Source organism: Lynx canadensis, chromosome X (assembly GCF_007474595.2).
Source record: "Lynx canadensis isolate LIC74 chromosome X, mLynCan4.pri.v2, whole genome shotgun sequence".
Taxonomy (NCBI): Eukaryota; Metazoa; Chordata; class Mammalia; order Carnivora; family Felidae; genus Lynx; species Lynx canadensis.
Window position 1 is genome coordinate 67,847,162 of NC_044321.2, and position 13,008 is coordinate 67,860,169.

The 13,008-nt window shown below is 33.9% G+C and overlaps 1 protein-coding gene across 1 annotated transcript in view; it reads right to left on the reverse strand.

The window, feature by feature from the left end:
- HDX (highly divergent homeobox) overlaps positions 1 to 13,008 on the reverse strand; it is a 154,763-nt gene that overhangs the window by 37,135 nt on the left and 104,620 nt on the right. The window contains exon 5 of the mRNA XM_030306310.1: positions 5,226 to 5,433. Coding sequence (XP_030162170.1) covers positions 5,226 to 5,433 — 208 coding nt within the window. The remainder of the gene's footprint in view (positions 1 to 5,225; positions 5,434 to 13,008) is intronic.

The window sequence follows — 13,008 nt, forward strand, 5'->3', positions numbered from 1 at the left end:
GAGATAAAAGGTGGAAGCTAGAGGTAAGTCAAAAGCTCTATATCAGGGAAATACCTATTCTCTCAGAAAAGAAAAAAAAACGAACTGAAACTGCTAAAAGGTCAGCAAGCACTTTTTGGTGATTTTGGCTAAACCTGCCTTTTAGTGTGCTTGAAAAATGTAATGCTTCTTTTAGCTTGTAGAGTGTTTTCTAGGAAAATTTAACATAATTTTTAATTGATTTTTAACACGTAAAATGTAAGCCCTGCTTTAAAGACATTTTTCTTTTTCTTAGACATTTGGAAGACTCTAACCCGCTTGAAGTAACAGCCATATTATAAAGGGCTCTGAATTTCAAATTGTTATATTCTTGAAATAGAATGGGTAATTACTCTGATTATTCTATCTCTATATCTCTCAGATGTAATCAATGTAAATGTCAAAGTAAACAGACTTTTAACTATATTTTCATAACTGAAAGAGAATATGGTTAGCATATCTTAAAGGTATATTAGTCTAGGCCAGATGATACAATTCACTTAATCATCACAAAAGGATCACACAGTTAAATCAGTCAGATTAGTATTCTCCATCAGCAAAATGAGGAAGAGAATAAGACAGAACTCATTGGAAACAGTGAGCAAAAAGGCTCTCTTAGTATTTTAAGACTATTTTCTGCTTTTCTGCTCCAATTTCTGATGAGAATGAAAAGGTTACTATGCAGCTGTAAAAAGTAAGCCACTGAAGGGACTCTAGGTAATATCACTTCCCATCAAGTGTTTTTTGATTCATGCATTAAATTCTTTCTCTCCTCTTTCTCATTAGGCCTTAATTACTATGTCACCTGTCTAGAGAACACACTATTAAATGACAAAGGATGCCAGTGTAGGAGCAGTGGACCATTAGCAACCTTAAAATTAAATCATTTTTCCCCTATTAACTACTTATTTTTTAAAAAATTCCCTTTTAGGTGAGGAAATGGAAGTAGTGGATTGAAACTCCCTTTCAGGGGCTTAGGTAATTTGCTTTTATTAGAATATTTCCTGGGGCGCCTGGTTGGCAGAGTTGGTCAAGCATTCGATTTAGGCTCAGCTCATGATCTCATGGTTCCTGAGTTTGAGCCTGGCATTGGGCTCTCTGCTGGCAGCACAGAAGCAGCTTAGGATACCGTTTCCTTCTCTCTCTTCCCCTCCTCCATTTGCATTTTCTCTTTCTCTCTCTCTCTGTCTCTATTTCTGTCTCTCTTTCAAAAATAAACATTAAAAAAAAAAATATTTCCTCATAGTTCTCCCACCCACCCATAGAAACACACAAATCCCCATTATCTTTCAAATAGCTGCCAGTCATCATTCTCTACCCATGGGGGAGGGGAAGGAAAAACAAAAGAGGTTAGAGTGGGAGAAAGCCAAAGCATAAGAGACTCTTAAAAACTGAGAACAAAGTGAGGGTTGATGGGGGGTGGGAGGGAGGGCAGGGTGGGTGATGGGTATTGAGGAGGACACCTTTTGGGATGAGCACTGGGTGTTGTATGGAAACCAATGTGACAATAAATTTCATATATTAAAATAAATAAATAAATATCTATTCCTAAATCACTGAAAATATTCAAGTATTACCAGGCACATACAATTTAGTAAAGACTAATAGTCTTTGGTAGCAGACTAATAGAAGTTGGTCCATTTTTGGTTTAATGGACCAACTAGATTATAAATAAGGGATTTGGAAAAGATGCAACATCTTCTCCTTTTTCTTGCTTCACAGTTTTCTGTACACTAAATCCTGTTATCATCTTCATCAAAGCCAACGGTAAATGTTGGTAAAGGCACAGAGAGAGAGAGAGAGAAGGGGAGGGGAGAGAGAGAGAGGAGAGAGAGAGAGCAGTTGAATATTCACACATCTTTTCAAAGACTTAGTATTAAAATACATGGCCCTGGCAATACCAAGAGCTTTAATACCCCTTTCATTACTCAACCTAATGCAATCTGTTTGCCTACCCCTCGCAACACACATTGCTTTTGAAAGAAGCCCTTAAGCACCCAATTCAACGGGTTCTCATTGTTTCTAAAGTTTATTTTAATATTTCTGCTTTATTAAGGTGTAATTGGTATACATAAAATGCACATAATAAATATAAACAATTTGGTGAGTTTGAACATATCAGTACTCATGTTACCATCACCACAATCCAGGTAATGAACATATCTATCACCTTCAAAAGTTTTCTTGTGTCCCTCTTTTTTTGGTAAGAACAACTTAATGATTTACCCTGTTAAGTTTTCTTTTTTTAAGTCTATAGCCCCTTATTGCTAACTATATGCAATATGTTTTTCAACAGTTATACTCCAGTTGTATAACTGTAACTTTATATTCATTGAACAACAACTCCTCATATTCCTCTCCCCATCCTCTGGTACTACCATTATATTGTCCACTTATATACCTTTGACCATTTTAAATGCCTCATATGAGAGGACTTTCTACTCACCTTCCAAAAGATGATTGAGATAATGACACTTCTTTCTTCTGAAATCTCTCTCTTTGGTTGGTTTTAATAATATCATAATATCCTGTTTCTCCTATATCTGAATGTTCTTTCATTGCCTCCCTTTTCTCCCCTAGCCCCCAAATCTGGATATTTCTTAACATACAGCCCTTGTCTATCTTCCTTTCTTGTCTTCCATTTTCTCACTTAACTAAATCTTCTATATCTATGGCTAGACATTTGTCCAGCCTCAATGTGAGTAGCTCCTATATTTCTTTTCATATCTTAACTCCTTTTCTGAGTTTCAGACCCACATTATCCATTGGTCTGCTGGACAGCTCCACATTGATATCCTGACATCATCTAAAACTCAACACATGGAAAACTGTTTCTATCTTTCCACATTTTACTATCCATTTAATTCAGTACCAATAAAAAAAGCTTAAATGATATTTGGCAAGAGGGATTGGGGAAAGGTATGATTAAGCAATTCTAAAATTAATCTAGAATAATCTGTGCTGCAAGAACTAAGAAGAGTAATCAGAGTCCTACCAGATATTTAGATATTTTATAAAGCCAAAATCATAAACAATCAGATCAATGTAACAAAATAGAAAATCCAAAATATATATAGATACATATATGTGTGTATGTGTGTGTGTGTGTGTGTGTGCATGTGTATGTATAAAGCTTGATAAAAAGCTACAAGTAAACTCACTAGTAAAATGCTGGATTATTTAACATATAGTGTAAGGGCAACTGGTTAACCATTTGGAAAAATAAAATTAAGTATTTTCCTCACAAATATTAAGTAAAAATAAATTCTATGCAGAATAAATATCAAGTTATAAAAATGAAACCATAAGATATGATATATAGGGTTATGTTTACATAATTGTGGTACAATGAAGAACTTTGTAATCTTAATACCAAAGTCAGAAATCATAAAGAAAAGGACTGATATATTCGGCAACATAAATATTACAAGCAAAAGTTCTGGCATGAGAAAGTCCATAATCAAATTTAAAAGGCAAAAATTAAACTGGAAACTGCATTGTTAATATTCTGATCCAGTAAAATAGAAACAAACAAAATGGGCCATTGCAAGATTCTCTCTGTTTCTCTCAGATGCAAAAATACTATATATTGTATGATTGCTTTTATGTGAGATACTCAGAAAAGACAAGTTTATATTATCAGAAAGCAGATCTGTGGTTGCCTGGGTTTGGAAGTGGGAATGAGGATTGATTACAAGTGGGCTCAAAGAAATTTTTTGAAGTGGTGAAAATATTCTAAAGTTGGATTTTAGTGATGGTGATAGTTGCATAACTCTATATAATTTACTAAAACTCATTGAATTCTACATTTACAATCAATGAATTTTATGATATGTAAATTAAACCTCAATATAAGTGTTCATTGAAAAAGTACATGCAATTATTTGAATTCTCATTAGGGAAAAACTAAGAAATGTTATAGAAATGACCCAGGCTAATTCCTTTATTTTACAGATGTGTAACTAAAGCCCCATGAATTAAATGTTTTGCCTGAAGTCACATAATCAGCTAGTGGAAGATCCAGGACTTGTACTGAGGTTGCCTGACTACTACCCTGGTGCATATCACATTATACCATATCCTTTTTTATTATAATACATTTATAACATTCAAAGCTAAATTGATTAGAGTTTCAATAAAATAAAAACAATCATGTACTTAATTATAATTATGGATTGTTGTAATAAACAACATTTCTAAATGTGAGAGATCATTATTGTGGTACATAAGTGTTCCTTGTGATGACTCAGTGTGGGAGACTCTTTAGGTGGAAGCATTAAGAATAAAATAAAAAAGATAAAAGAGAAAGAGTGTTGGTGAGGATATAGAGGAAAGAGAACCTTTGTACATCATTGGTCAGAATGCAAATTGGTATAGTCACTATGGAAAAGAGTATGTAGGTTCATTAAAAACGTAAAAATATAACTACCACATGATCCAGTAATCCCTCTTCTGGATATATAACTGAAATAAATAAAATCAGTACCTCTAAGAGTTATCTGTGCTCCACATTTTTTGCAGCATTACTTATAGTAGTCAAAATATGAAAACAGCCTAATTATCTGTTGACAGATGAATAAATAAAGAAATTGAGATTATATAATATTATATTTAGATTCCCCACATAACTGAGATTTTATATACTGTATATATAATGCATGAAGAATGAACCTGGAGGACATTATGTTAGCTGAAATAACCCAGGCACAGAAATAAAAATACTGCATGATCTCACTTATACATGGAATCATAAAAAGTGAAATGAAGCAGAGAACAGAATGGTAGTTACCATGGTGGGGAGATCAGGAAAACGGGGGAATTTGGTCAAAGGATACAAATTTGCAATTATGTAGGATGAATAAGTCTAGAGATCTAATGCATATGATTATTACAGTTAACAATTCTATATTGCATTCTAGAAATTTGCTAAGAGTAGATTTCAGGTGTTCTTACCATACACGTAAATGGTAGCTATGTGAGGAGATGGATATGTTAATTATTTTGACTGCAGTAATCATTTCATTATGTATATATGTGGATATACATATCAATAAAATAAAAATAAATAAAAATAAATCAATTTATTTTCAAACGTTTAACCAAATGTTTTGAGAACTTTAGATGTGAAATGCAATTAGCTGAAAAGCAAATTAAAAATCCATCAAAGTTACAAAGGCTATTATTAGGAAGTGCAGCATATAAAATACCTTGAGAGCTTCCTTCAGACAAACAGATGGATACTTCATCATTTCTGTCATTATCCTCCCCTACTTCTGGACCAGCTTCCTCTCCTGATGTGAGTGCAGACAAAGAACCAGACTCAGGCTGCTCAGAAAAATCAGCAGGGCCTCCTCTTGGAGGTGGAACTTCAATCCCCATTAAACGATATTTCCTTCTTCTATTCCCAATCCAAGTCTTATAAGAGAAATACAAAAGGAATTTTTGTAAACATAGAACCTTTAGCAGGTTTGGCCATTAAAATAATAAATGGATGCTGCATAAAATATGATTAGAAATAAATAGGTACCTAGAATAAGAAAATTTAATTATTAGTCAATAAGCAAAAATAAAAGTAATTATGCTTTTATTTTAAACATACTACTAGCAGAAAGGTAACATTTATCTAAATATTCAGACATTCAAGAAACATGCAGTCTATTGCAGGACAATTTTTTTAGACTTTATTTTTTTTCATTTTTGAAATTGGTCATTTTACTGATTTTACATACTATAATGTACAAAAATGTCAAATACAATGTTGAATAAAGGGCTAACAAAACATTTATAAGCAGATATTCATGTTTATAAAGCAAACATAATTCAAACAGAACAACCTTGAGGGGAAATTAAACAAAATATATTTAATATTTTGATAATTGATAATTAAATATCAATGTTATTTTTTGAGAAAGTACTTATTTAATATAAATGATTATATCTTTTAAAATTAGTTAAAAATTCACCAAATTTTGTTTTTGGTTTTGGTTTTTTTTTTTTTTCTGTAGAAATAACCCACCAAATCTTTGAAAAAAAACACAAATTAGTTCTTTTCTACAGGGACCAGACAGGTAGTTATAACTATAGTTCATATGCCATTTCCAACCTTGTTCTTCCTTGATGAAAATGTAACTTCTATTAACTTCAGCTCTTTATTTTTTATTTTTTTTTTTTTTAACGTTTATTTATTTTTGAGACAGAGAGAGACACAGCATGAACGGGGGAGGGGCAGAGAGAGAGGGAGACACAGAATCGGAAACAGGCTCCAGGCTCTGAGCCATCAGCCCAGAGCCCGACGCGGGGCTCGAACTCACAGACCGCGAGATCGTGACCTGGCTGAAGTCGGACCCTTAACCGACTGCGCCACCCAGGCGCCCCATTAACTTCAGCTCTTTAATGGTTACTTGGGTATTTCAAAATTTGTAAAATTTCATTTCATTGGACTCAGAACCAATTTTTAAAACTTTTTATAGTAAAATATTTTTAGATTCACAGGAAGTGGCAGAGGTAAATTCACTCAGCTTTCTCCAATTTATGTTTAACCTAATTGTATCACAATAATTAAAACATTAAATTGAAATTACACAGTATGTATGTACACTTCTATGTTCCTTTATGACACTATTCTTCTTCTTCTTTTATCCACTATTCCCAACCACTGTCAACCACTAATCTGGCTTCCACATCTTTAATTGTGTCATTTCAAGAATGTTTTATGAATGGAGTCATAGTATGTAATTTTTTGAAGTTGGGTTTTTTCACTCACCATAATTTTCTGAAGACTTTTTCTTTTTTTTTTTTAACTTTCTTAATGCTTATTTATTTTTGAGAGAGATAGAGCATGAGCAGTGGAGGAGCAGAGAGAGAGGGAGACACAGAATCTAAAGCAGGCCCCAGGCTCGGAGCTGTCAGCACAGAGACCCGACACAGGGCTCAAACCCACAAACCGCAAGATCACAACCTGAGCAGAAATCAGAAGCTTAACGACTGAGCCACCCACGAGCCCTGAAGATTTTTTCAAGTTACATGTATCAATACTCCATTCCTTCTTATTGTTAAGTTGTATTACATGATATTTATGAACTAATTTTTTTTCCAATTTATTTGCAATGTTTGTTTAATCATTCCCACATCAAAGGACACAAGTTATTTCCAATTAGGGGCCCTTAAAACTTCATGAACAGTCATGAACAGTCATGAACAAGCTTTTGTGCAGATGTTAAGTTTTCATTTCTCCAGGACAAATGCTCAAGAATGCAAATGCTTGGCCATATGGTAATTGCATGTTTAGTTTCATGAAAAACTGTCAAATTGTTTCCAGAAAAGTTGTACCATTTTACATTTCTCCCAGCAATGTATGAAAAACCCAGTTTTTTTGGCATTCTTTCCAGCATCTGGTATTCTTAGTAATGAAAAAGACTATCTATTTTCACTGGTGCATGCAGTGATAGATCCTTGAGTTCTTTTTTTTTTTTTAACTTTTTTTATGTTTGTTTATTTCTGAGACAGAGAGAGACAGAGCATGAGTGAGGGAGGGGCAGGGAGAGAGGGAGACACAGAATCTGAAGCAGGCTCCAGGCTCTGAGCTGTCAGCACAGAGCCCGATGCGGGGCTCAAACTCACAAGCTGTGAGACCATGACCTGAGCCAAAGTCAGATGCTCAACTGACTGAGCCACCCAGGTGCCCCAATCCTTGAGTTCTTAATTTGACTTCCCCAATGCCTAGTGATGTTGAAAATCTTTTCATGTGCTTATTTGCTATCCATACACTCTCTTCATTGAAATGATTCTTCATGCATTTTGCTCATTTTCTAATTGACTTTTTTTTTAATGTTGAGTTTTAAGAGTTCTTTATATTTTCTAGGTAGGAGTTCTTATCAGAAATGTGGTTTTGCAATATTTTATCCCAGTCTGTAGCTTTTATTTTCACTATTCTGGTATTTTGCAGAAAAAAAGTTTTTTTTTTTTTAATTTTGATGAATTCCAAGCTCTTGTTTTTTTTTTTTTTTCTTTTCTTTTATGGATTGTGCTTTTAGTGACATTTCTAAGAATACTTCACCAAGTCCTAGGTCCTAAAGATTGCCTCTTATTTTATCTTCTAAAATTTATTTTATAGTTTTATTTTTTACATTTAAATCCGTGATCCATTTTGATTTCATTTTTGTATAAGGTGTGAGGTTTTAGTCAAGGTTCATTTGTGCCTAATATGGTTATCAAATTATTTCAGAACCATTTTTTCAAAAGACATTCCCCATTGAATTTCTTTTGCACCTTCGTCAAAAATCAACTATGCTGGCTATACTTGTGCAGGACTATTTCTAATCCTTTTCACTGATCTGCATTTGTATCCTCCTGTGACTACCACACAGTCTTTTCTTTTTAATGTTTATTTTTGAGAGAGAGAGAGAGAGAGAGAGAGAGAGAGAGAGAGAATGAGTGGGGGAGGGGCAGAGAGAATCTGAAGCAGGCTCCATGTTCTGAGCTGTCAGCATAGGCTTGAACCCACGAACAGTGGGATCATGACCTGAGCTGAAGTCGGACACTTACCCAACTGAGCCACTCAGGTGCCCCACAGTCTTGATTACTATAGCTATACAATAAGTCCTGATTTTAGGTAGGTGGATTTCTTCCACTTCAGTATTTTTTCCAGAATTATTTTAACTAAATTAACATATTTCCTTTCCATATGAATTTTAGAATTTTCTTGTCTACATCAAAAATATTGCTGAAACTTTTGTAAGAATTATGTTAAACTTTCATATCATTTTGGAGGAATTTACATTTTTACTCTGTTGAGTCTTTCAGTCCATTAACACAGATGTCTTTCCATTTATTTAGAACGTCTTTGATTTTTTTCATCAATGTTTTGTAGTTTTCAGCATAAAAGTCCTATACATGTTTTGTTAGATTTATATTTAAATATTTGATATTTTGATTGATTGAGAATGGTATTATATGCTTAATTTCAGTTTCAATATGTTCACTTTTTCCTATATATGCACACAATTGATTTTTGTATGTTGATCTTGTATCCAGAAACATTGTTAAACTCACTTACTAGTTGTAAGACTGTTTATGTAGATTCTTTTGGATTGTCAATACTGATGATTGTACGTTACTTTTATTTCCTTTTCTTATTTTTTTGCATTAGCTAGAAATTCCAGTACAAATTGAATAAAGGTGGTCAAAGTGTATATTTTGTTTTGTTCCTAATCTCAGGAGTAAAGCATTACATTTTTCACCATTAAGTGTGATGTTAACTGTAAATTTTGGGCACTTGTAGATTTCTTTTGGAGGGCAGTTTTTAATGACAAATTTGATTCTCTTAATAGTTATAGGGCTATTCAAGTAGTCTATTTCATATTGGGTGAGTTGTGATAATTTACACCCTTTGAGGAATCCATTTCATCCAAATTGTCAAATTTGTCCATGTAGAGTTGTTTTAAAAATTCTGTTTATCTTTTTTCTATCTTAAAAGTATGTAGAATTACCCATTTCATTCCTAATATGACTAATTTGTGTCTTTTTTCTTTGCCACTTTGGCTAGATGTTTGTCAATTTCACTGATTTTTTTTTCAATGGACTTATATTTTTATTGATTTTCAAATTAATATTTATTTATTTTTATCTTTTTTAAAAGTGTTTATTTACTTTTGAGAGAGAGAGAGAGAGAGAGAGCAAGCGGGTGAGGGGTAGGGAGAGAGACACACACAGAATCAGAATCCAGCTCCAGGCTCTGAGCTGTCAGCACAGAGCCAGGTGCGGGACTTGAACCCATGAACCATGAGATCATGGCCTGAGCTGAAGTCAGATGCTCAACTGGCTGAGGCACACAGGCACCCCTTATTTGTATCTTTTGACCATCCTGGCACATTTCTTTCATCCCCCAACTCCACACTCCACCCGACCCCGCCACTGATCGGGCAACCATCAATCTGTTTTCTGTATCTATTATTTAAAAAAAATAAAATAACAGGCATTAGTATTTGATCAGTTTTAGATTTCTAGGGAAAAAAAGGCAAAAAAGGAGTTGCCATGTACCCTTCACGCACCCAATCAATTTCCTCTGATTTAACATCATTCTAAAATTCATAAAGTGGATTTGTTACAATTGATGAGCAAATATTGATAAACTATCAAGTGAAATCCAGAATTTCTATTAGGGTTCATTCTTTGTGTTGTACATTCTATAGGTTTTGGCAAATATGTAATGACAGTTTATAACATTAAACTATCATGCAGCATAGTAGTTTTACTGCCCTAAAAATTTCTGTGTTCCACCTATTTATCCTAACTCTCTCTCTCCCCACAAGTCACTGGAAAACACTGATCTTTTTACTGTCTCTCTAGTGTTTTGCCTTTTCCAGAATATTATATACTTGGAATGATACAGCATTTATGTAGCCTTTTAACATTGGCTTCTTTCACATAGAAATATTCATTTAAGATTTTTCCATTTTTTTCATGGCTTGATATCTTATTTATTTTTACTGCTGAATAATATTCCATTGTCTGAATGTATTTCAGTTTACTTATTCATCTATTGAAGGACATCATGGTTGCTTCTAATTTCTTTTGTAATTAAATAAAGTTGTTATAAATATTTATGTGCAGGTTTTCGTGTGAACATAAGTTTTCAACTCATCAGGGTAAACACCAGGCAGCAAAACTAATGTATCATATGTTAAGACTATGTTTACTTTTCTTAGAAACTGCCAAAATATGTTCCAAAGACCATGCAAATGTATCATTTTGCATTTCTATCAGAAATGAGTAAGAGTTTCTGTTGCTTTACATATTCTCCAGCATTTGGTGCTGTTGGGGGTTTGGATTTTGATTATTCTAATAATTGTATGTGGTATTTTATCTTTTTTTATTTGCAATTCCCTAATGATATATAATATTGTATATATTTTCATATGCTTATTTGTCATCTGATTAAATTCTTTGGTGAGTGTCTGTTCAGATGTTTGCCTATTTTTTAAAAATATAATTTATTGCCAAATAGGCTAACATACAGTGTGTACAGTGTACTCTAGGTTTTGGGGGTAGATTACTGTGGTTCCTCACTTACATACAACACCCGGTGCTCATCCCAACAAGTGCCTTCCTCAATGCTTATCATCCCTTTTCCCCTCTCCCCACCTCCCCATCAACCCTCAGTTTGTTCTCTGTATTTAAGAGTCTCTTATTGTTTGCCTCCCTCCCTCTCTGTAACCATTTTTTCCCCTTCCATTAGCCCATGGTCTTCTGTTAAGTTTCTCAAGTTCCACATATGAGTGAAAAATATATGATATCTGCTTTCTCTGACTGACTTATTTCACTTAGCAAAATACCCTCCAGTTCCATCCACATTGCTGCAAATGGAATGATTTCATTCTTTCTCATTGCCACGTAGTATTCCATTGTATATATAAACCACATCTTCTTTATCCATTCGTTAGCTGATGGACATTTAGGCTCTTTCCATAATTTGGCTATTGTTGAAAGTGCTGCTATAAGCAGCACCCTATGAATCAGCACTCCTGTATCCTTTGGATAAATTCCCAGTAGTGCTGTGGCTGGGTTGTAGAGTAGTTCTATTTTTAATTTTTTGAGGAACCCCACACTGTTTTCCAGAGTGGCTGCACCAGTTTGCATTCCCACCAACAGTGCAAGAGGGTTCCTGTTTCTCTACATCCTCGCCAGCATTTGTTGTGTCCTGACTTGTTAATTTTAGCCACTCTGACTGATGTGGGGTGGTATCTCAGTGTGGTTTTGATTTTTATTTCCCTGATGATGAGTGATGTTGAGCATCTTTTCATGTGTCTGTTGGCCATCTGGATGTCTTCTTTGGAAAAGTGTCTATTCATGCCTTCTGTACATTTCTTTCCTGGATTATTTGTTTTTCAGGTGTTGAGTTTGGTAAATTCTTTACAGATTTTGGATACTAACTTTTTTATCCAATATGTCTTTTGCAAGTATCTTTTCCCATTCTGTCAGTTGCCTTTTAGTTTTATTGATTGAGATGTTTGTCCATTTTGAATTAGGTTGTTTATTTTCTTATTGTTGGATTTTAAGTGTCCTTTGTACATTTATCATAAAAATGTTTTGAAAAAAAATTCTTCCAATTTGTGGCTTGTATTTTCATTCTTGTAAGAATGTCTTTTGCAGATTATAAATTTTCAATTTTAATGAAGTCCAATTTATCAATTTTGTAATCAAACTTGACTTTGGTGTATTTAAAAAGTTATCAACAAACACAAAGTCACCCAGATTTTCTTTTGTGTTATCTTTAGGAGTTTCATAGTTTTGCATTTACTTTTAGGTATATCATCCATTTTGAGATAAGTTTTGTGAATAATGAAAGATTCATGTTTAGATTAATTTTTTCTTTCATGTGAATATTCAGTAGTTCCAGGACAAGTAGTTAAAATCAATATCCTTTTGATAGAGGACCGAATAGGAGGACCCTGAACTCACCTCATGCCACAGACACACTGGGATAATACCTGCGTCTTTGCAAATAACTCTGAAAATGACCTAAAGATTTGAAGAACAGATATTCCATAGCTAGTCATAAAGAGATTGTTACATCAAAAATGGTAGGAGTGGTAAAGATGTGGTTGGGAACCAAACCCCCAGAGTAACTAACCACAAACAGAAAGGAATTCACAAGCAAGGAGAAGTAAGATGAACAAACCACACAACAGGCAGCCTTAGTACTGGGGATCTACAGTGGAAAGAGGAATCTCCATAAATTCTGGCTTTGAAAACTAGCTGGGTTTACACCAAGAGAGTAAAAAACTCAAGGTTGCTCAAGACCAGGAAAGCCAGATGGCAGTATAAACTCAATACCTTCTTTTAAAGAGCCATAATAATAAATAACTTCACCAAGAAATAAGAGGTGCAGCTTGAAAAGTTCCTGGGGTATCCATGAAAGAGATGTATTGAATAATCTGAGAACATGTGCTACGGGAAAAGAAAACTACAGAAGAATTCTCTAGGAACAAA